General features: G+C 36.3%; 2 protein-coding genes across 3 annotated transcripts; both read right to left on the reverse strand.

Annotated features, from left to right (window-relative positions):
- Positions 1 to 97: 97 nt before the first annotated feature.
- fabp2 (fatty acid binding protein 2, intestinal) lies at positions 98 to 3,235 on the reverse strand. Of its 2 annotated transcripts, XM_059340883.1 has the most exons (4): positions 2,807 to 3,235; positions 2,077 to 2,249; positions 1,308 to 1,415; positions 98 to 257 (listed from the first exon to the last, which is right to left on the reverse strand). In XM_059340883.1, the coding sequence occupies exons 1-4, from the start codon at positions 2,871 to 2,873 to the stop codon at positions 207 to 209; spliced, it is 399 nt and encodes a 132-aa protein (XP_059196866.1). In that variant the 5' UTR covers positions 2,874 to 3,235; the 3' UTR covers positions 98 to 206. The 2 variants fall into 2 exon arrangements, with proteins under 2 accessions (XP_059196866.1, XP_059196859.1); XM_059340876.1 differs by lacking the exon at positions 98 to 257 and having other exon boundaries at positions 1,145 to 1,415.
- Positions 3,236 to 6,636: 3,401 nt separating this feature from the next.
- Positions 6,637 to 24,895, reverse strand: gucy1b1 (guanylate cyclase 1 soluble subunit beta 1). Its single transcript, XM_059340911.1, has 13 exons — positions 24,775 to 24,895; positions 24,373 to 24,446; positions 21,639 to 21,739; positions 21,390 to 21,508; positions 19,058 to 19,255; positions 17,762 to 17,992; positions 17,457 to 17,573; positions 16,566 to 16,699; positions 14,856 to 15,053; positions 12,431 to 12,668; positions 10,772 to 10,912; positions 9,248 to 9,402; positions 6,637 to 8,108 (listed from the first exon to the last, which is right to left on the reverse strand). The coding sequence occupies exons 1-13, from the start codon at positions 24,775 to 24,777 to the stop codon at positions 7,964 to 7,966; spliced, it is 1,854 nt and encodes a 617-aa protein (XP_059196894.1). The 5' UTR covers positions 24,778 to 24,895; the 3' UTR covers positions 6,637 to 7,963.
- Between the last annotated feature and the right edge of the window lie 452 nt (positions 24,896 to 25,347).

A 25,347-nucleotide genomic window follows, 5' to 3' on the forward strand; every position in this document is an offset into this window, starting at 1 on the left:
CTGAAAATTATCATATAAAACACACAAAAACAGGCAGTTGCAGTGTGGCTTTATTACTGCAGGTATCAAAATCCTGTGCAATTCAAATACTTTATGGTCGTTACAAGTAGTGCACTGTTTACAGGTAATGTTGGTATAAGTTGCTGATAACTCAACACAATACTGGATGTAATCCTGAAGTCAAACATCTTGTTGATCAGTTTGGTCTAACCCCTCTTGAAAATCCTCTTAGCGTCCACTCCTTCATAGTTGTAGCTCTGTTGAAAAAGATCCAGTCAGACAAGGTTATTATATAAGTTCTTAGTTTCTGCATCTCACTGAATTATAAATAAGACTTTAGATTTTGACAGTTTTACCTAAATCATCATGCAGTATCTCATGATAATAACGCCTCCCAGTAACACTTTATAATAACCATCATTAATAGAATAATTCATTCTTAATTAAACTTAAGTTTATAGTTATTTTACTCTAAAACAATGAATAATTAATCATGTTTACAAATTATTAGTAATGCTATAATGTACGTTATTTAAAATTGTATTGTTTCACACAGTAACATGGACTTTTTATTTTACATCGGCATATATACTTTATTGTCATTAAGTAATTATTATAATCATCAGTTGCAACTCTATAATAACCATCCATATTATCTTAGTATGTTGCATATAGTTTGCAAGTCAATCATTAACTATGAACCATTAACAAAGTGGTACAAATATCAGGTCCATCTATCTATATAATGCTTATAGATGATTTGAAAATTATTTCATTTTTTATTTTATTTGATGCATTCCGTCTTTATTTTTCAAATAATTGTAAATAATAATATATATATATATGTATATGTGTGTGTGTGTGTGTGTATATATATATGTATGTATATATGTGTATATGCGTATATTTATATGTATGTATATATATGTATATGCGTATATTTATATGTATATATGTGTGTATATATATATATATATATATATATATATATATGTGTGTATATATATATATATATATATAGTATATGTATATATGCTGTTTTTTTAGTTCTTGAAATTTCGGAAGCCATTGCAGATTTTTATATTAAATTATTGTATATATATTGTATATTACTAACAATTTTTTGAAAAGTAAAATAATTATTAACTTAAGTTAAGTTAACTTTTAAGTCCATAAACTATTAATATACCATATTAATATATGATGATGGTTCTTAAAAAGTGTTACAAGGCTTCCCAGGTGTTTGATATAAAATGTGTATTTTTCAAGCCATAATTTGTAGACTCTTGTACATAAATTCCCCCCACCTGTATGAGTTCATCTCCTACAACGATTCTGGTTGTTGTCAGTTGCTTTCCGTTGTCCTTTCTTGTGAAGATTCCCTTCAGCATGTCTCCCTCCATGGTCCAGGCACCCTGCAGGGTGAGACATTACACTTATTCAGGGATTTCCCTACTATTATGAGACACCACCAATGCTAAATTAATGTAAAATCAAAACTAACTAAATTACTTTTCCCAGATCAAATAGTTGTAGTTGGTCTCCCATTGATTTCTTTAGCAAGTAAGCTATTTGGTTGATGTTTGTTTAATATCTGCACTAGCGTTTCCATTTTTTGCACACAGATGATAATAATAATAATTATCTATAAATGATGTGAAATTGTATATTTTTAATTGGAAACCCCCCACCAAATATATGCACCTAACTCCTTCAAAAACTTAGAGAAAACCCTGTTAATCATACCATCAATACTAGGTGGGAAATGAGTGTTGACAGTGTCAGGGCTGTGACTGTTCATAATAGAGAGTTTGAAATCAACTGAGCACAAAGGTTTACCACAATAAAAGTCAAGCCTTGAGCTAACAAATTTCTTGACCTGTTTCTTGCAGCTCAGTGGTTCAAAGTCTGAAGTGATTGAAATCTCTCTCATCTAAAAGTATTAACATCTAAACGAATGATTGCATTAAATGACTCACTTAAATAGGGAACAAACTTTAGTCTTTTTTTGTAAACATAATTTTCTGAGTAATTTTGATGAATAGGGTGTATCCACTAGATGCCACTTTTGCTTACTGATAGCTCTGTTCCATCTGCAAGGCTGTACTCAAAGGTGACCCCCAGGGTGAAGTCTATTTCCAGGTTGCGGAAATTGCTGCTCTCCTTGACATGAAACTTGTCTCCGGCCTGTGCGATGGTTATCTTGAGGTTGTCGTGAGCGGCCAGCTTCCTCTTCACCATGTTAATTCCTATCAACAGACACATCGGAATATGTTCAATAGGCTCTTGACAATCAGAGGAAGTTTGTCAGGATTTAATCGCTTTTCAAGTGCATGTAGTTCCTTTGTTTGTGTGTAAGGGGTTGAGTGCGTACAAAAGTCGAATCACAAACATGTTCAGTGGGTCATAGTGCTGCCAAGTGTTTTCACTATACACTTAAGCTCCAGTATTTCAATCTTCTTTAAAATGTATAGACTTTTTAAAGCCATTAACTATAACTTGACTGCACCCATTTTTCTAAGAAATGCTATTAATTTGATTTAAGAAAAAACATTTGCATGATTATCAGTTTGCTGCATAATTGACATTTTGACTCGGAAGAACAACTATCTTTGAATACACTTTATCAGTTTTTTTATCAACTGTGTTACCAGATCATATTATGAACATATTATTACACCAAGAATAGACATGATAACGAGTTAATGAGATAATCGTTTTTCTACCATTGCATAAAATTACACATATTTAAGAAATATACTACCCAGTCTTCAGAATTTTATCAGCCCAGTTTGACATCACTCACCCATTTGTTCCATGAATTTCTCATAGTTGTCATTGCGATCAATTTTCCAGGTGCCGTCGAAGGTCATGGTGGCGGTGAGGGTGAGCTGGACAACTCTGCAGAGAGGAGTGCCTTACTCACAGTCTGCCACTCCTTTTAAACCACACACCCTCTTATCTCATCATCTAATCTCAATGCTGATGTGGCCGTTTAAAGCTCAGAATTTTCTCAAGGCAATTCCCACAGCTGCAGGTTATTGGGCAATGACCTGGTCGTCCTGACCAGAAGTGTGCCAAACCTGACCACACCATGCGATACTGTGTACTCTAATAACAGAATAGTAGACATCCTGTTTTACTTGTATTTCTGTTTGCACAGGGTGTTGGTCATAACTTGTCATAACTTGTCATAACCATGTGTTCAGTGCAGAACTGCAGTAACTATATGGAGAGAAAATGTTATTTGTAAATGCAGATACAATGATGAATAAATATTCCATGGTTTACAATTAGGCCTATGTGTTGCCATCCAGAGACACAAAAGTCCTTATTTCCAATGTTGGCATGAATATAAATGTGCTATGTTTTGTACGAATAGATGTCTATATGTAAAAATAGTGTTTGTAATTTGGAAAAATACTTTATACTTTTTTATGTGGGCTCATTTTCTGTAACCAGTGCAGCATGAAAGCACGTTGGAATTAGCAAGCCTGCCAACTAGCAGGACGCTAAATGAGTAAAATTTGACAACTTAATGTTTCATCTGCACACTCTTGTCACAGCGTAGGAAAGCACATTGCTATCAATAGATGAGCGAGTTCGTTGTTTGGATCATTTTCTATTATAACTAGTGTAGCATAGCAGCATGGTGGATGCAAGCTAGCTCACTAGCTAGCAGACGGCTAAATGAGTGTTTCCATGCAGGAAATAAAACTAAAAATGTATTTTTTTTCGGGGGCATTTTGTAGCTTTATTGATAGGAGAGATATTGAGAGTGAAAGGGGGGGACAGAGGGGAAGACATGCGGGAAAGGGCTCCGAGCTGGATTCGAACCCGGGCCGCCCACTTACGAGGACTGGGCCTCTGTGGTATGTGCTCTACCAGGTGTGCAGGTGTGTAAAAATTATTTTTAAATTTAACTTGAAATTCAATTTAATGACAACTTTTTTGTCATTGCAGCTGAAGCCTAAACAAAAATAACAATAAAACTCTGTTAAAGCATATGAATACAAACTTTCCATTAGCCTACTTGAGTTAGCTAGTTGACTGATCGTGTCTGATGTAATTTTGTCCAAACTTCTTATCAGCCATGATATTACTGGACCGGATGTAGACCTAGGCCTTGTTGTAATACAGCGGTGATCAGTGTGGTTGATAATGCATTTCCAAAGATAATAATCTGGCTATTGTTGTAAACGAGACCTTTGATATTTGAAGTTAATATTTAACAAGCACACTCATTACATGTCATTAAGATACTAAACTGAATATGATGTATTTTATAGCCTTTCTAGGTAAACATAAAGTTAATGAGGATAAGAAAATAATTATTTTTACTGGGTTTCTCTGTTTTTGAGTTTGGAAATATTATGTGTGCTGTATTTAAGATGGGACAACAGAAATAAACATAATTTACTGACTAAATTGTCAAAACTAAAAAAAGCCGCAAATATGTCCCTGCCAGATTTCACAAGAATGAATAAAACATGCACAACATTTCAATTATCTTATCTCGGGTTCCTCTCATCTTCCGAAGCTCAACAGACCTTTGCCTGACCTTCGCTTCCACCTCCATGAATCTGCCTCTTATCACACAAAAGACCTTTCTACTATGACTGCAGTGATAATTGGCAGATGAGTTTGAGACAGATTTAGCCCTGTTGAAGCTAATCTTTAACACATAATTCCCACCATGTTTTATCTTTGTTGTAGTATAAGATGTAGCGGGACATGCATGGTCTATTAAAGGAGAGGTGTTGGTTCAGTGGCTCAAACTGTTTTAGACAAGACTATAAGCTGCTGCACTGTGTGGAGCCAATATTTTGTAACTGTGAATATTTCTTTGTAGCATCAATTGAAGCATAGGTTGTTGGACTAAAAGACAGGTAGAAGCTATTTGGATGGGGGAGCTGAAAGTGCGGTGCTGGTTCCACCCTCGTTACCAACACCGAGGGGCTCTTGATCAAGGCCCTAAACTAAATGCTACTGCAGAGATTTTCTGTGATAGGGCTGTGTGTTGGCAAGAATCTGGATATACAATACACAGAGGTTATGATTGGTAATAATAATGGTCCGAAAAGGCCATGACAGGAATACTAAATCTAAAAAAAAGACTACCTGGAAAAAATATGTGTGCCAAAAAATTGAGGGATTATCAGTTTTTAGTTTAAAAAAAAAAGCTTTAAAAATCTACAAAAGAAAGGACGAAAAATGGATTATATAGCTAGTTTGTATGTTCAAAGAGTTAACGATACTATACAGTTACATCATTGCTGCTTAGATTAATTTCGAAAGGCACTGCCTCAATCATTAAATCCTAGCTTTACAATAAACAGCAGCTATCAAAACAGTGCTATGAAAGTGTTATTACAGGTCAATCACAGGAAATATGATGGATGTGATATAACATTAACATCAGGAAACGTTCTATTCTGTAACCCTACCTGATATGAAGTGGTCGCAACACAATGGAATCCATTGCTTGTGAAGTCTCATCACTCAGTTGTCTTCTGTTTGCTTTCAGTTTGTATCAGTAATATTTTTTTCCATCTTACATGGTCTATAGGAATCAGATAATATGCTCTTCCTGTCACTTGTACCCAGCAGTTCTGGCACCCCGGTGTTACAGATTAACAAGTGACCCTGTTAACTGATGACTTTAAGCATAAGGCGTCTGTGATTGTCATAGTTAGGCAGAAAACAGGAAAACAATTTGTTAACTTATGAAATTAGATTTTGGATTCAGTTTGAGTAGATGTGTCACCTAGATGAGCTATGCAGTCATTTAAAAACACGTTATTTCGAACAACAATCAGTCGCCAGATAACAGGGCCACTCATCGATTTATAACACCGGTGCACAACAGCTACCCACCAGGCTCACTCTGTACAGTATAAATACAGCAGGCAGAGAGAAACTAGATGTGAGCAAGCGATTTCCTGCCACTAGAGAGGTGTTTAAATTTCAGAATTGCGAGACCTGAACAAAACATATGTATTTTGTAATATTTAACACACAGTCTTAAATCAATGAATCAAGTTAAAACATGTAGTAAACCAATTTGTAATAACCTTCAGTACAAGCTACGGCTGTGCTAATAGCGATACTGATCCACAGCTGGTTTGGGGATGATTATTAAATTCCATTCTTTATTTGTATTATTATTATTGGTATTATAATTATTATTATATTGCTAATAAAACATCTGTATATTTATATCTATCCATACTCAAATCCCAGGTATTAGTGTCAGGGCTGAAAAGGTGGGACATGTCACATAACTCACAGAAGCTTGAACCCATTTTCTGGGGGGTTTAAAATTATGTTTGGAAGATAATATTCTGACTGGCCACTAGAGGGAGCTCTTTACTAAAGAATCTACTGTATATGATCACAGGCCATAGAGTAAGTACAAAGAAAAACACATAAGTATATTATTATGATTGATGAATTACTTAATATTAATTCCAAGTACATTATTCTGAATAAATAATTATATGGTTAATGTTAGAGCCGTCAGTCAAAGTAAACACCATGCATTACTTTCTCTGTTCATGGGTAGAGTTAAGTCTTTATTAGAGCAGGTAGAGAGCAAAGATTGCTCTGTACAAAATAAATATTAAGTAGCCAACACTTTTCAAGACTATTTTATTAATTTTCTCACAACAGAGACATTTTTTTCAGAAAAAACAATCATGTCTTACAAGCAAAGAAATGCACTCGCACAGTACAAGAGGCACCTGTTTGACTTCTTTACACAGGAAGCTGCATGGTTCCTTGCTAGGACATTATGTGAAGCTTAATGATGATTATTTTGGAAAAATAGGGTGAAAAAAGTGTGGTATATTTACTCATTAAATTAATCCAACACATACAGCACATAGTTTAACTTATAGAGGCACAAACAGTAGTTTCACTCATACTAAAGTTTACTTAGTTACTATTTCTTATGACAAAAAAATAATAAATATCAAATAACACCATGTTAACAATAAATATGTAGATCAGTAAGAATATCTGAACATTTAGTAGAACTGAAAATGTTTTATAAAAGCTGACAAAGTGAGTAAAGAGGTGCGATTATTATATCAGATAAAGTAGTGTTTAGTTAACTTAAATTATTAGTGATAGATACATGATGGTACAGATGTACTAACAGCTCAACATGTATAATTTGTGACATTTAAATAATAAATAAAAATGAAATTCATCTTTGAATTGTCATATATAACTCTAGTTAGCACAGTTGCTTTTGTGCCAAGAACTGGTGAACGTGGTGATATAAATCTATATAAATACAACAGTTATAATATCTAAATTCTTTATTTTATTTTTTTTGATGCCAGTGCAACATATTCAGTGTAAAACTATCACAGCTAATGAACAATACTGAATGTTTGCCTCAAATAGTGACAGCAATGTTTTGGCACAAACATGATATCAAGCTATAGTATATTTTTTTATTACACTCGTTAGTTATTTGGGATGTTAGATCACAGACTATAAATGATTTCTCAATACAGAACAAATATAGTATATGAAAAATCAAAGCAACTAAAAATATTTAAGATAGATGGAAAATGTTTTGCTTATCAAAACCTTTAGTGATTTTATGTACAATAACAATGTGAGAATATTTTGTCCAAAAAAGTATCAAACTTGAATATCACGACCCTCTACTATTCATGAAATACTTCACTTCTGTGGCTACTCTAAAAAAATATAGTGAGGTCACGACAGATCATGGCCAAACAGAAACAAGCAGGGAGAGCAGCAGTATAGGTTCATTATATTAAAAATATCTGTTTGTCTGTGGATAGTTTATTTCACCTAATCCATCTCATCCCTGCCTCAAAATGTATGTACTTTTATAAAGACATTTTGACTACACAGTGCCAAACTGAAGCTTCTGTTAGATGACACACTTGGCGTTTTGGTGTTGAATCTGAATTGTTAAGCTTTAACTAACTGTGGTGGACTCTGTGTTGGTGGGCTTCCTGGACAGAAACCACACCTTCATCGGTTCCTTCTTTCCTTTCATGGTGATGGGGCCACGGTACTCCAGATGAAACTGAGGGTCAGCGTTCTCCGCAGACTGCAAACACCTGCGATACAACGTCCACACCGTCATAAATCACCCATGCTGTACGCTCCGGGGGGATTCTCTATCTTATTTTCACTAACTCTACGATAATGTATTTTTAACAGCAAATTCGCAGACCAAAAACCAGACCCACTGGTTTATGTTTTACATTGATTTCAACTTGTCCTTCATGTCTAAAACTAAAATTAGGACTGCTCAATTATTGCAATCATGATTATTTAACATAATTAGTGATTGACTTTGGAAATGTCATGCATTTATTGAAAAACAAAAAAAGGTCTTATAACCAGTGGATTTTTTAAATCTTTGAATAAAATTCAACTAAAAACAAATAAAATACAGATAAATAAGTTATGTAAAATATATAAAATTTTATACATTGAAATAAATAATACAAAACTACTGAATAAAATGAATTAAATTAGAATAAACAAAGTGAATTACGTTGCAACATTACACTTCCAAAACTTCTTGAAAACTACTAAAAATAGCCAATATTCAATATATATTCAATATATATATATATATATATATATATATATATATATATATATATATATATATATATATATATATATATATATATAAGTTGTAGTGCACTGCCACAACTTTTAAACTTTTAAAATTTCTAAACATATATTTTTGGTAGACAATATATCCAACATATTCCAACTTGGCAAAAATGGATGAAAGTATACCGCTATAAAGAAATTGATGCACTGGATTCAGGCAGCACAATAATCCTTTATCCAAATTATCTTGTTTTTGTAATCGTTGAAAGCCAACATTTAAACTGAAGATAGAATTAAATTGATCAGCCAACTCTAACTGGTTTCTTAACAAATTAAAGATCCCTTTTTCAACCCAGATTTAAAAAAAAGTTGGAATGCTGTGTGAAATATAAAAGTTAATCAGTTTGAACATAAAATATATTGTCTTTGTACAGGTTTGAATTGACACAAAGTATAAGGAAATGATCAAATTTTGTTTTATTTATGTTTTAAACAATTTCCAAACTTCTTTGGGGTTGTAATGTTGTTCTAACAAGTTGCAACGCTCATTCAAATGCTCCTTTTTCAGTATTTACAGCCAGTAATTAAATCACCAAATAACTTAATAAGAGGAGGTGTTTTTACTTACCGGTAAGTGTATTCGGAGACATTTATTTTTCCCTTTTCGCCAGTAGTTTCTGTACGACTTGTGAGGTTGACTGTATTTCCAAAAAGGCAATATCTGGGCATCCTCTGGCCAATCACCCCAGTCACCACTTCTCCAGTGTGGATCCCAATTGTAATCTGGAAAGAAAGGAGAATGTAAAGTGAAACTCCTCATACAATTTCACTGAAAGCTTAAATATTTAATATAGGACATAAAAAGCCCTGATCATTAGTTATTTGTGGTAAATGTATTACTTAAAGCAGCACATAGCACATCAGATTTATCTTCTTCAAAACTATATGCTAAGAAAGAATTTGCTGTAGTTTGAGAAAAACTATCCCAGCATTAAAAATAAACCTGTGTAAATGTTAAATCAACAAGGTAAATGACTTGAGTTCCCCAGAGAGAAAAAATAAATGCATGCAACTATCCAGCTGAATGCCTCTCTAGTTTGTTATCACAAATTCTAAAGCTATCGACTGAAAAGGTGCAACATTTGGTGGGTGAATGTAGAAATCACTCCATGCGCAAAATTAGATATCTATATTTTTAGGTTTGCAATAAACTAGCAATTTCAGAAGTAACCTCAGGCAATCTACAGACTAATATTTAGACTTGAAACTTGTAGGCACTTCAGTGCTTGTTGTCTTCGGAGCATGAACACGCTGAGAGTGTCTGAGACAAATGAGAATCTATTTTTAGACACAGCATCGTGAGATGATTTGAGTCTGTTTCTGCTACTAAACCGGACTCTCTTCTGCCAGTGCCATGTCGCAAAATAAACAGCCTTTTGTAAACGAGACATGATTTTCCAAAGTTAAGTCTCAACAGTCATTGATACAATAACAATCTCCAACAGTCGGTTAAACAAAAGTCTGCTGTTTTTTATCCAACTTTTCACTGCACATTGCTTCAGCGTGGAAATATGTCCACACGCACAGATACGATAGTGCTAAAATCAATTTAAAAATCCCTGAGGGTAAGGTTTGTCATATCACGTTGAATGCCAGTTATCGGTATTCATCAGGTCTGACATTGAGCAGTTTAATGTATAAATCTTCTAGAGGAATATTAGAACACCAAGCCCACCAGCCTTCAATATATGTGCCAAAATGAAGAATTCCTCGCTAAAAAAAACCTGCTAAATAATTAAATGTTTGAAGGAAAACAGTCTGACAATTATTACAAACACATTAAGTATAAAAGGAGGTTGGGAAAATATAGAGATATTGCAAATCAACCATCTGCCAAGCTAATTATTTCATTGTGATAATTTTCTGGCCAAAACCATGTCAGTATACAAAGCTATTTGAGGAATTATGTTTAATATAAATTAAAAAAACAATAATTTGGCGTGTGCTTGGTTTAGCTTAGCATGTGTACAATACATACAAATAACAGTTTTCAATTTTTTTTACAGTAATGGCAGTTTATGATACATCATTTTAATATAAATATATTATAAAGCCATATAATACAGAAAACATTTTAAAAATTTTACCACACCTGAACTGGTTGATCATCCACTTTGACTTGTCCTGCAATCTCCAACATCTCAAGAGCGAGGTGGCAGATGGACTTGGCGTGGTGTGTGCACGGCTCCGGTAGGCCGCTCACTGTCATGTACTTATCACCCACTGTTTCCACCTGAAAAGACAAACATTCTTCACGTGAAATTCATCATAACCTATTTTAGCTTTGATTTACTTTTGCTTCATGTAAAATCATCTGTTCCCACTGTGCTACAAAGAGGTTTTTTGAATGCACTGTACAGCTAGAAATAAACTTGAACACCCTGAAATAAACACTTAAACACTTACATCAGCTTTAAGACATGCAGGGGCCTCTTTGAGCCCCGCTAAAACCCTGGGACCACCAAGCCATTCAGCTTGTAGAGTAAATATTACTTCTTTTGGTGACCCAGTGCCTGAAGCCGATCCCCTGGAAGTGCCGAGGTCTGTTTGACTTCTTAAAGTGCATTCTTGTCTGAAAGCCTGGGGTGTAAATCTGCTACACGGGGCCTATAAAATGGCACAGTACCCCTGTAAAACTACACTGTGTTTAGAAGTTAGTACTACTCTTCTTATGGTGAAAAACTCAAGTGAACTGATATAAATACTCTTACTGACTTGTACGTGCATAATTGCATAACATTATTCACCGAGAGGGTCAGTGTGTTCACTGGTGCTTTTAAACTGAAAAAAAACAGCATAGAATACAAATATCCCTCAAATTTTCAACCTTTAGGTGAGACACTACGGGCAAAAAAATGTCTTCTTTCAGAATAGTGGAAAGAAAAACATCCAAAACAAACATTTAGTTGTATATTTAACTATATGTGATCCATTTGCACCTGATCTCCTAAATGCACTAAAAGTTAGTGTTCTATGGCAACGTGTAGTACCGCGATTGACGTCTAAATGTCGTCATCACAGGCAACGTTAGAAAGCTCCCACTTTCCTGCACAATAGTATGTGTTTTAGATCTTCTATATTGTTGTTGCTGTGAATTAGATTTAATATATTGTCTTTAAATAGTCAATTCCTTTGAGAATGTTTGAAAAGGCCGTTTTCTCAAGATGAGGTTTTTCTCATGCTCTGGGCCATAAATCTCAACTTCAGCTCCACTTACATTCACCAAATTTACCACTTTTATTCTGAACTATATTCTGAAGGTTTTTAAAGAGAGGTTTGTCTTCAAATCTTTCATACCCTGATTTATAGAACATTTTGTTCCTGAAACATGACAGAAATAAAAAAGAATTATGGCTTTTGACAGTATTTTCTGATTTATGATACGATAAAAGCAGATATCCCATTTTCCTTCTGTAAAAAACTTTGAATCCAATTTATCAACAAAATAAAACAATTTGCTTTGTCCAATGTTGAGATTATGTCCTGGAAATACATGAAAATAAGTGCGTATTCAGTTAGTTAACACCTCATTTGCAAACCAAAATTTCAGAAAACTTGTAATACAAAAAAACATTGTCTTAATGTAAACAAACTGGGGAAATTTCATTGTGATATCTATAAGCTAAAAAAATTACCCTATTCACCTGTCGTGCCTCCCCTTTAGATTGTATTATCACTTTGCTATTCCTTTACTGAGAGGAAAGTACACAAAGGCATTATATACTGTCACGGTAAAATTCTTGCTTCCGACCTTGTATACATAAGGATTGTTCCGAGAGTCTGTCAAGATGTCAAAACGTGTGTAAACATCATTGAGCAGGTTGACTATCTTGATGGCTCCCTCGGCCGAGGCGTGCTTGCTGCAGAAGGCGTTGAATCCCACAATGCCACTAAAGAGGATGGTCAGGTTATCGTAGCGCTTTGCCGGGACAGGCCGTTTGTGTCGCAGCTCGTTGGCAACAGATGGCGGCAGAACGGAATAGAGCAATCTAAAATGGGAAGAATAGAAATGAACATTTTTAGCAAAAAAGTGTAGTTATGGTGCACTCGAGCGGCACAGTAATGGGCTGCGGCTGCCAGACTGAAGCCCGTCCTTTTGAATCAGCATTTTATTTGCTCACCCACCACCTTTTGGTCATTTCGCTATAAAAGCTGCTCTCAGACAGGAGGGTGGTGTTTCTATGGTAACTGGTTAGCTCATTGCTGCCTGTTGAAAGCAAAACACCTTCCATGAGGCATCATATTATGAGCACACATGCTCCATACGCAACAGATAGCAGACACCAAACAAAAAATCTATATGGAAATAGACTATGTTTACTCAGGAGAAGGCTATTCAGCTGTAACATCTGTTTGCAAACAGTGTGTATAAGTAAGTACATGCCTGAAAAACAGCAACAACAGCATACATGTATGTATTCATTACTAGACGGCATAGCATTTTTAATGCTTTTTAATGGCAAATACAGTGCAGCAGCAGTTCTCTTAAATATTTAGAGGAGCCATGAATTCTAATCAATGTTCGAGGCCCAAGGCGATTTGAGACCAGAGAATGAGGAGAATAATAATATAATACAGAGTGAAATTATTTTCCTTTAAGAAGATGGGGCTTCTACAGCAGTCTTAATAAAGACCACACTCCACCTCCGTGCTCCTCTCCAGCTGTCACCCACTGCTGTGCCAAATTACTATGACAGGCCCTTTTCTGAAAGCCAGAGTCAAAACCAACTGTCTCAACCATAACAGACTGAAGAATAGCTTAGGCAAACTTCAACCTGGGTATAACAATAGATTCTGACCCTAGGTGGTCCTACTGTCACGTAGCCTCAACATAACCGAACAGGAGTGACAAATGTTAGTGGCCTGCTGTATCTTCAGTGTTTCTTGTCTCATGTCCGTCCTTAAAAGGGAATACTTGAAGAGACTACTGTTTTATCTAAGATGGACTAATGAACATTGTTTGCCAATTACTTTTCCAACTCACGGAGATGAAAGAAGAATGACAGCACTGCTATTACAATGAGTTAGAAGTTGACTCACAACGACAGGGCCTTGGTTTACAGTTACACATAATAATGACTGTAATACACAATTACACTCCAAGGGGTCACTATGAGTTTAAGGAGTTACTACACAATAATTCAATTAAGAAAAAGTATTTCTTGTATATTAAACTAAGACATTAATCTTTGTTTTTTACTAGGTACAACCTCGATTCTAATGATGTTGGAATGCTGTGAAAATGTAAAAAAAAACACAATGCAGTGATTTGCAATTCTTGTTTGACCTACATTTGATTGAATAGAGTATTAAGACAAGATATTTAATGTTCAAATTGATATGCTTTTGTATATATATTTTAAATATATACACATAAAAATAAAATGACTCACTCTTACCTTGTTTTGAAGGGCCACAAGTTAAAAAGGTTGGGAATCATTTTCTCAAAGGTCTCACTTTTGACATACTATACATAAAAGTATTAGTATTGATTCCTTAAACTATTTACAGGTTGCATTATAGGCCCGTCTTGATATAGGACATATCCTACATTATTGTAACCAATAATATTATTGTGATATCTATAGAAAATATAGTGGGAAAATGCTGGCAATAAAAAATCCTCTTTAACTTTGTTTATTGTGCATTTTTTCTCTTTTTTTCCTTTTTATTCAGAAAAAAATGAATGCTAGAAGCAAAAGTGAGAACCTAAAGAAAAGGAAATTATTTGAGAATTAGTTAAAAGGAGTAGTCAGCATACTGAATTATTGAGGGCTGCACAGAAAAATGCTACTAAATAGCTAACTTTACCAAATAGCACTGATGACAGAGATGCCATGGAACCAGTGGCTTTCTATAAGTAGTCATTCCTAACTTGACAGAAGCCTAGTAGTGTTTTAAATATAAGCTAATGAAAGTTAATGTATCAACTTTGATTTTCATTAGCTTACGATGGCCTGTGGGGTGCACTTTGAGCACCTATTTACACAATATACATGTGTGGTTAACATGATATCAATACATTTATTTTTTGTAATATCCCTGTTATCTTCAGTAGCAGTATATCAATACATTAGTATGTGATTGTTATTTCTCTACAAGTAAGAAGTTTACATTTGGAAACTCATTCGCTAAAAGCTGAAACTGCAGTCTACACTTGAGATGAATCGTCTTACCTGTCTGTCTTTTTCTTCTCGTCCTCCAGGGCCCTGAGTGTGTGCTGCAGACGATCTGTCAGGATTTCCAGCTCCTGGGTCAGCTTGTACTCCTCACGAAACTGCTCGCCCAGCAGCACCAAGTCACGTGTGGCGTCGTGTAGTGGGATATCGCTCAGGTAAAGCCCCCTTCGTGTGAGATCATCCAGGTTCATAACACTACAGAAACAGAATAAGGAGAAAACAGTGAGGTATTCAGTGGTTATCGATGGTGTTATTTTCACAGTGAAAATACTGAAAATGTTCTAATTGTATCAGTGGGTAAAAGAAAATTGCAGCCCTTTTCCTTGGTCTTGTTCATATCAGCAATCAACATAAATGAAAAAGACCATAAAGTATAAACCATCAGTAATGAGAACACCATCATCCTCTCAGGCCTGAGCATACTGTCTCCAGATGAGTGTTGCTATTGTTAAGGGTGAGGTCAGACACTGTGTTTTTTCTGTCTTTTCTGGTCAGGTAAATAAGCACAGATATAGATGTGAGAGTCAGGATTGGCAAGGCCAGAGTAGCGTACCTCCAACTAAAAAACATTTGGAGCGCAAAAGACCCGGCCATCACAACAAAGATCAAGATCCTTAACAGCAGTGTGAAGTCAGTCCTGCTCTACGGTGCGGAGACATGGAGGACTACAGTAAAAACTACAAATAAAATCCAGTCATTCATCAATGCCTGTCTGCGACGAATCCTCCAGATCCGCTGGCCTAACACCATCAGCGACAAAGAACTGTGGAAATGCACCAACCAAAAGCCAGCAGACGAAGAGATCCTCCAACGGCGTTGGAGATGGATAGGTCATACTCTCCGCAAACCAGCCACAAACACCACAAGACAGTCCCTCAAGTGGAATCCCCAAGGGAAAAGAAAGAGAGGTCGACCACAAAACACCTGGCGCAGAGACTGGGAGGCGGATGCCAAGAAAATGGGCTACACTTGGGGACAGCTTGAGATGCTGGCTCAGGACCGAGATGCTTGGCGGCCTAAGCCCCAGAAGGGGTAGTAGACGATAAGTAAGTAAGTAAGCACACTTTTATATCCCATTATTTCCTGTCACACAGCAACCCATTATGAAAACACTGATCTCTGCAAAGTGTCTTCGATCTGTGAGGACAAGATCTCTTGAACCTGCTCTCCTGCATCCAATATTTCACTAGAAATGTCTGATTGGTAACACAAGTGCCACAAAGGATAATGGAGGTCACAACAGAAGAACCGATGTAATTTCTCTTTGTTTTTTCCCTCTGATCTTGCACCTATATATGTTTTGATTATGAAAGTATGGAATCAGAAAAAAAACATTTGAGCTAACAATTTAATTGTGTAACTGATTGAAAACATGCTTTAATGGATTTTTTAAGATTTAGGCATTTAACCCAAAAGCCATTTGTTCCTTCTGAGAGAAGAACCAACACATTGTAGGTAGCGGTCCTCCATATTTTCAGTATAGTGCTACAGGTGGGAAAAGGTATACAAATCTGTGGCGACAAGCAATTGGAGCAAAATGTAACAACTCAGTTATACCTAAAATGTATTTCTATATGCATAGGACAGAAATTGAATTGGAATTTCAGATCCCAGGACTTTCCCCATTCAGTAGCTAAAAGAGAATCCATATTTTTGGTTTTGTGTATTTCCAGTCTGTGCTTCTGTCAGGACAGACTGTGGGTTTACCTGGGTGAGCAAAGAAAAAGGATGTTTTCTGCCTCTGGCAAGTAAATCATCTGTCCTTTCAATCTCAGACAGCTGATCTCCACCCCCGTCAGCTCGTCCTCATTCTCCACCGTCTCCACATTCAGCAGGCCCTCCTGTCAGGATTACATCATATTATGAATATTGCATTATATGTTCTTCCCTAAATCTGCTTCAAAACTAGGCGCCAGTTCAGTTTGCTCTTCATTTTTAATATGTAGGTTTTTTTGTTTCTTTTCGCCTTAAATGTCACATGCAACCATTATTTGAGAGAATTAATTCAGATTGTATACGTATAAAGAAAAAAATATCAACTTTAAAGTAGCATCACAGGAGTAGCAGCACTTTGAAACACACCTCACAATCTGTGTTAATGCTTTTTCAATGTATGGCTGCTATCAATTGAGCCACTATGCTTTTTCCCTCTTGGAGTTTCCGTTTGATTAATTGATTTGTTTCACCTCTTCTCTGTCATTTCTCAACTCTTCATTGCATGTTAAGTATAAGTCAAGACATTTAGACCCTTGCACTTTTTGCTCAACACATAAAATTCAATACACAATTCTCCATATTTGTTTCTTTAATTGATTAACAGTCTACGGAGTAATCTCTACATGTAATCAATATGACCCAAATTAACAGTGTTGATGAAAGCCAAAGAGCCATAATATATGTATCCATTTATGATGTTAATATACAGGACTATAAACACAGTCTATGATGTACCATCAAACCCAGTTTTTATCAGTAAGATTTAGATGTGCTTTTTGTGTCCTGGAAAAGTACTTTCAAACTTTTTTCAGAAAGTTCAAAGTACTGATCTGATCGTCTGACAATGCTGTGACAGAAAACTTATTTTCAAATCATCCGTACCTTGCTTCGCAGAACAAAGACGGTGTTGATGTGGGAAAGGATGCCATGAAAACTGAAGTCAATGTGAGGACGGACCAAAGAAAAAACTGAAGGGAGGATACAGGTACCGGGCTGGAGCTGGGGAGTAAAACAAAAAAATGCATATTTCAGTTACATGAGATGCTTTACCTATATAATTAATTACTGTTGCATTCTGGGTATCCAGAACTAAGACCATAAATGAATTAAACTGAAACAGCATCAAGTGCTGCTTTGAGGAAATAGTGCTTCCTGCATCTAAAACTTGATTGGATGTGACTCCACACCTGAGGCAGGACTCGATAAATGGCGTTCCCACACTGTGTGAGCATCAGGTCTTTGTCAAACATGAGGTGGAAAGGGAAGGCTTTGCAAAACGTGTACGGGCTGATCCGAGTCTCCTGTGTGCCGTTCTCCTCGAAGCCGTCCAGGTCCTCGTAGAACGCCTCTTCCTCCGAGTCCTTCTCCTCAATCAGAAACTTGATGTGGTCGCACTCCTCGCTTTTCGGTTGGATCATCTGCATCAGATGGGGTTAAATAATAAGTTAAAGATTTAATTAGGTTCAAATGTAATCAAATTTGCTTATATTGCTGCACATAATTACAGCATTGAAAAAAAATCACCCATGCAATATTACATTTTTCCGTTAATGATGTCAATGACCTAAAGTCTGTTATCTTACAATTAATACAATGTAAATTAATTTTCAGTGGGTTTATGGGCATACGGTATGCTGACGTCAAGCTGCTGTCTCTGCACCCTGTTGCCACAGCAACAGTGGCTAATATTTCCAGAAATTGGGTGTCACATTTGGAGCGTCTGCCATTTTCTGTTCTTTCATTACACACACAATTGCTGGAAAATATGATCCTGTCTGTACAATATGATTTGGTTTGGGAGGAAATGTCGCTGGCTTATGAAATGAAGAGAAAACTCCAGCCCCCGTGCAGGCAATGGTATAGGAGGATCAGTTACTGGTACAAATTCCAGGCTGGGATCTGTAGGCTGCACATTCACAAACAAATAAAATACCAATCACAGTTTATAATATCAAGTTATTTGTTCTATTTGTTCAATCTAGACTAAATCTGATTGAGTAAATGAGACAAATTCATAAATATGGATCTCTCCTCAGGATATATGACCTAATAAAGATGCACTTGACAGCTAATTTAAATTCATCCACAGTCTGATAAAGTTAAAATAAAACTGTGGAAGATAAAAACTTCCTGAAAGCCTCCCAAGCTAGAGACTCTATAACTTAGATCTAAAAATATCCTCTGACTCAGAGACATTAGCCAAAAACTCGCTGCTGAACTGCACTTGTCTGAGTGCAGCACTGTTCCCATTTGGGTGTTCTGGATGTTTCTGTTGTTAATATTCACATAATAGCCTTTTCAATTACATTTTCAAGACACAAACACACATTTTCTGACACAAAACATAACAGGGACTAGAAGGTTTCATTGAATGTTGAACAGCAAATTAAGAGAGGAATGGGAAAAACGTGAAGTCATCTCATTCATCACCAGAGTGAGCCATTTGAGCTGCACAAAAAAGGAACAAAAACAGCACAGCAGACCTTCATCGCTATCTCTGTCCCATGGATTTGTTGAGCCACAGTTTTAATGATGCCAATCACAATGTCTTGCAGGCCTTCTCTCTCTGAGTAGTAGTGAAGAATCAGTTTGTTCCCCTTCTCTGCATCAGTGCAGCGGAACGAGGGAGCCCTCATCCCGGGGTAAATGGTGCCCAGGTGGTCATGTAGAGCATCCAAATTCTGAAAATGAAGATTAAAGATGAAATGTGCAACATTCAGTCACAGAACAGTAAATTAAAACCTGGCTTAGGTAAAATGAGTTAGACATTAATGCTGCACATTAAACATGAAGTGGGAGTATGTGTCAAAAATGCTGGATCCTATAATTGCTATCATGCAATATGAAAACATCTTTCATTAGACACTCCCTGCATGGTGAATGTTCAGGTCTTTAACATTCTACAGCCGCACTAATTAATGCAGAATTTCTGCCAAAGTCTCAAGCCCAAATTGAGATGACCCTGATGACATCACTATGACTTCATCTGGGTTATTTTCTCCCCCTGAGGCCTGGCAGACCTTATACAACTGTTTTCACCGGCTGAGTGGTAGAGTAGGGTCGATTTCCGATGTACAGGCTTTAACCGGTTTGATATTATGCAAACTGTCATTTTGTCATTATGACACGTTCTGGCAGGTTAAAAGTAGCCTACATCTGAGCCCTGCGCCAACGGCATCATGGCGCTAAATCCAGCTTGTATTGCATTAGTAAAAATGTTTCCATACATTGACTTTACTTAGTTGGACTGCCCTGGTATATTTACAGTTGCCCAAGTATATTTGTTAACCCATCTTACCATTTTCTATTTTATGTGCCCCAGAGAGTGACACAATCCACGATTGATTAACTTGTGGTCAATTTCCTCTCGCTCTATTGCACATGCTCTGCAGATGCACACACAGAGAGACATCCTCTGGTATTGTGGTATCAATATGAAAATGTATGTAAATGGACTAACAGTGTCAGTAGTAGCTGACAGGTCATGTACAATTTATTGCTTAGCTGAACACCAGCAACATTTACATTTAGTCATTTAGCAAAGTGACTTACAGGAAAAAAGGGGAACAGTCAAGGTCTAGTGCAGTAAGAGCCATTAGTGCATCAATAAGTGCTAGTGACAATTCTATAAGGAGTAGAATTATCGTGTGGTGCTAGGAGAGAAGATGCTCTCTGAAGAGCTGGGTCTTCAGGAGTTTTTTAAAGGTAGAGAGGGACGCCCCTGCTCTGGTAGGAACTGGTAGTTCCGCTGCGCTCTTCCAATGAGCGGTGCCTGGCTCTGCCCCCCGTTGGTCCAAGGCAATCCAGACTCTTTGCATTTCTTGTTCCCCACTGGTGGAACACACTACCAGTTCCAACCAGAGCAGGGGCATTCCTCTCTACCTTTAAAAAACTCCTGAAGACCCAGCTCTTCAGAGAGCATCTTCTCTCCTAGCACCACACAATAATTCTACTCCTCAAAGAATTGTCACTAGCACTTATTGCTGCACTAATAGCTCTTATTGCACTAGACCTTGATTGTTTACTTTTATTCTTCCTGTAAGTCGCTCTGGATAAAAGCGTCTGCTAAATGACTAAATGTAAATGGTAGTGTGTTCCACCAACGGGGAACAAGAAATGCAAAGAGTCTGGATTGCCTTGGACCAACGGGTGGCAGAGCCAGGCGCCGTTCATTGGAAGAGCGCAACGGTCGTGAGGTAGCATATGCCTGTATCAGGGCGTTCAGGTAGGTAGGAGCAGTACCGGAGACAACTTTATAGGCCAGCATTAGAGATTTGAATTTGATGCGGGCTGCAACAGGTAGCCAGTGGAGCTCGATGAGCAGCGGTGTGACATGTGACCTTTTTTTGGCTGGTTGTAGACCAGGCGCGCTGCCGCGTTCTGGATCATGTGAAGCGGTTTTACTGTGCAGTCTGGCAGGCCCGTCAGGAGGACGTTACAGTAGTCAAGTTTTGAGATGACGACAGCTTGTGTCAAGAGTTGAGCAAGGAGGAGATCATATTTTCTTAGAGATAGGCGTGGAAAACAGTGTATGTTGTGTTTATTTCCAAGAAAATTATTATTATTTGAGTTTATTGTGTTAATTTGAGTCTCAAAGCAAACTAAAATCGTGCTATTATTGCAACTTTTTGGATTTAAAGCTGACAAAAGAAATAAGCCAGAAAAATGTGAAAGAAAGAGGTGAACACAAAACACAGATGAGGCAACGTGTAAAGACTGCACCCCTTTAAACATTGCAATTTTTTACAACAATGATTGATGATGATTGTTTACCAACAATGTTGGTTGATATTATCACATAGCTTTTCTACGTACCTGCAGGAATTCACGAACATTTGATCCTAACACTCGCAAGATGGTGTCATATCCCGACTCTTGGCAAAATTCAAAAAACATCTTGCCAAACATCTGCAAGATGGCTCCTGCATCGACCTCTGAAATACAGAAAGGATCTCATCAGTATCTTAGCCACCGATACCAATTCATTACATTTTGTTATAATACACCACATACATGACATTTCTGTTCCAATAACTAAGAATAAACATGCTGTCTGTCACTTACTGAGGACTTTACTTGCAGCAGACACAAGATCGTATGTTTTGGCGTCTTCATATATGATTCTTACAAGGAACTGACCCTCAATATCAAGCTGAGCCTCTCTCCTGAAAACAAAGTGAAGCCATCAATCATCAGAAAATGTCACAGCAGGAAAAAAAAATCATATCAGGAAACCACTGGCTTTGCCTTTTTGGAAATTATTATCTAGTGTTGCTTATAGACAGAGGGACTTGTCTCTTATTTGTGGCCAGCCAGTGTGAGCTGTGTTCATTTATATTACAGTAATAAAAGAAATAGTTTCCATATTGCTTTGAAGTGTTTGTGAGATTCTAAAACACTGTTGAACAAGTACAACAACCCAACACATGCTCACTCCCAACTTGTCATTACCACAGCTTTTTCAGAGCCACTCAGTGTTAGATAAAGACACTCTAGGTACTATCCGAGCATCTGTTTTTGACACGTTGGGATGGTGTGTCACTTTCTGCTTGTTGCATTCAAGGAAACAGAAATCAAACTACTGATTAAACACTGACTTTTGGATTCACACAGGTATACACACAGGCCTCCTGGCTCAAAATTCTGCGTTTGGTTGACCCACCCAGCCTTAGTACCCTTTATATTATGTCCACTGCTAATATTGCAGCAGATGAGTTTACATTGGAGTTAATGGAAATCCTGATACACCTAATATAGACGCTTAAACCTGCCTAGTGTGTCTAAGCTGTGGGATCTGACGAGTTGGGAGTGAGAAAGACTTGGATAATCAGGTTTACTTTTACTGCAGGTTCTCTAAACATAGCTCCAAGCTCTATTTATGCTATTTTTACATTTGATAACCCAATTTCTACAAAATTGTCAAACTTTAATGAGGTTCTGATTAGTACAGTTTAACAGAGAAAACAGAAATGATTTACAGGCCTGAGCAGCAGCCGCCATTTTATCAGAATGTGTAACAGCTGACAAAACATACCAGGTCTCAATAGCCGTTGTAAAGAAAATAAGAAGTCATTTAATTAAATGATTCAGTTCATCAAAGGTCTGAAAACAGATCAAACTTGATAGATTGTGCATTATATAACAATGAGTTACATTTGCAGAAATAACAAAAGATGCAGCAGAGAGCTCTGCTTTTCTTTTTCTTTGGTAGCTAAAGAATGACCACTTTGAAAACATTTATACAAGGCAGCTGTTGCTGTTTTCCCCCTCTTTTTTCTAATTCTTCTTTTTTTAGACAGGGTCACATCTAGGGCAGTTTGAGCTAAACATTTCAACATGCTGAAATAATAACATGTTGACATTACAGTGGAAGACATCCATCCTACAGCATGTGTGTATGTTAGAATGGGATATATCACTTTCTTCCTCTATATGATACAAAAGCTATATTAGTTTGCAGAATGAAGTTAAAAAAAAGCAATGTTGGAAAATAAGCTAATTAAATTAAATTAACTCAAGAAGGCTACTGTACTTAAGTTCAGTTTTGAGGCAGGCCAGGGTCAAAGTTACCATTGAGGACACTGAGTTCATGCATTCTGTATTTTTTCTCTGGGATTTTGGGCTTTTAGCAACTTGCAAAAAGTTTACATTCTGCATTGACGGGTATTATTTATAATCTTGTAGCCCGACAAAGAATAAATAATGGATCCATTATTTGTCCACTAGAATTGTATTCTTGGCTGTCTGTAGAGTCCCTGTCCAGTGAAAACCATGTGTCTCCTAATTTGGTGATTTTTAAATTTCTCAGATAAACTGTTATGAGTTGATAAAATCTAAATACACCTAAATCTAAAATTAAAACCCACCGTCTAACTGATCATGTTTTTCTTAGGTATTGCAAAGTTGAAGTTTTGCAGAGTTATTACTTAATTAAATATTAAAAATGCCAAATAATGAAAAATAACCTTGCGACTGAATTTTAGGAGTCTGGTTACATTACATTTCTGGGCCCTGGCTATTTGAATGCTTCTATTTTGTCTTGTTACTTTCTACTGTACATTTCAGATGGAACAATTGTACTTTTTACTCCACTGTGTTTATGTAGGAGCAAGAAATAGTTACTTTGCTGATTGTATTTTTCTTTTTGCACATAAAACATAATGCCATTTTTATAGAATATGATACATTGTTTTAGATTAAATTACCTAAAAAATATATAAAGCCATGGAGATTAGCTACTTTTCAACCAGTTTCAACATTACAATGTTGCCTAGACTATAATGCAATAACAATGATAATTGTTAATTTATTTTAATTGTAAAGACTTAAATATATTGTCTCGCATTGTAGGATGTGGAAATATATTTTGGATGTTGATTAATTAATTTATTGATCATTTTCTGCATAATGAGTAATTTTACTTTAAAGTAGGCTACATTTGGCTGATCATGTTTGCATATTTTTATTTCGGGACTATTTTTTTACATTGTTGTTATGCTACTTTTTAGAATTAAACAAATACTTTCTTGGCTAAATTTCAGCCTAGAATTTTTAGACCTCTTGACTAAAAGTGAAGTTTCTCTGGGACAAAATTAGAAATGTGATAACTTTATCTGAGTTTCAGTGTGAGGATGAAGGTTAATCATTACAGTAAAGACAAATGTGTGTCCCAGCTGTCAGTGTGCTGGCTGTATAGTACAGTAGTCCTGTCTTGTACTGTTGTTGTGGCCTGGCTGGCCACAGTGTAACCTATGATACCAACAGGGCCGAATAGTAAACACACGATCCACAAACTCACTTGATGTCTTCCCACACTTCTGGGCCGTAATTCCTTAAAACGAGAAGCTCCAAGGCGTGATTCACAAAACCATACTGTAAATTTATGATAAAAAAAACACGAGCATCGTGAATATTAATCCATGAAAACAGTTTTCCTGAAACATACCTAGCTATGTAGCCAATGTGTGTTTGTAAACGACATATGATATTTTCGAAACGTACAATAAGCTTAAAATACATGCGCATGCATATAATGCTAAATTGTTAATATGCACAGTTCACTTTAATCAGCGAAATTATTGTATAACAGCTACATTGCGGTCTCCCAACAGGAAATGTTAAACGCAATTACACCATGTCGCGCGACAAACAGACTATTTTTACAGCATTTAAACATAACACAAAATATACATAAACATACCATGGTGGCGGTCGCTCTTCTTTTCCTTATTTTTAAGCAAAATCCTTTGAATCTGACTCAACCTTCATCGTTTGGTACAGATGCTGAGTGTCTCTGCGACCATTCCCCCTTTCTCCCCTCAGCTGGTGACTGACAGCGAGTCTGGCCAATAGCAGACCAGAGAGGGTCTTACATAAGTTATCACCGACCAATGACAACGCAGCTGCGTTGCACATCTGATGCTGTTAAACCTAAAGTCATCGCAGGCAGCTTCATAGTTTCTGATATTTCACATCGTGTTTTACGCTATAAGCTTTACAACTCATGTTCCTGCACGCAAAATATACAAGATGTCTTCGAAAACTACATGTGAATCAGTATTTTAAGTCGCTTGTATAACAACTATTATTTTAAAACAAGTTCTGATTTATTTTATCATTGAGGAAATACGATACGAATATGATTTAGTCTACTTGAAAAGATTATTTATTTAAAAAAAAAAAAAAAAATATATATATATATATATATATATATATATATAATTTTCTTCGAAATGTTTATATATATAAACATATATAAATATATAATAAATAT

The sequence above is a fragment of the Centropristis striata genome, chromosome 1 (genome assembly GCF_030273125.1).
Source record: "Centropristis striata isolate RG_2023a ecotype Rhode Island chromosome 1, C.striata_1.0, whole genome shotgun sequence".
Lineage (NCBI taxonomy): Eukaryota > Metazoa > Chordata > Actinopteri > Perciformes > Serranidae > Centropristis > Centropristis striata.

Bases quoted from the DNA above. Each gene is read 5' to 3' on its own strand.
- fabp2 (XM_059340876.1), bottom strand. From the start codon at position 2,873: ATGACCTTCGACGGCACCTGGAAAATTGATCGCAATGACAACTATGAG. The intron at 2,250-2,806 runs GTGAGTGATGTC...GTCTGTTGATAG, and splicing joins GAAATTCATGGAACAAATGG to GAATTAACATGGTGAAGAGG. The intron at 1,416-2,076 runs GTAAGCAAAAGT...CTCACCCTGCAG, and splicing joins CAGATGGAACAGAGCTATCA to GGTGCCTGGACCATGGAGGG.
- gucy1b1 (XM_059340911.1), bottom strand. The intron at 17,574-17,761 runs GTGTGGAGTCAC...TTTACTCCCCAG, and splicing joins TTTATCGAGTCCTGCCTCAG to CTCCAGCCCGGTACCTGTAT. The intron at 10,913-12,430 runs GTCGGAAGCAAG...TTGTCTTTTCAG, and splicing joins ACAATCCTTATGTATACAAG to GTGGAAACAGTGGGTGATAA.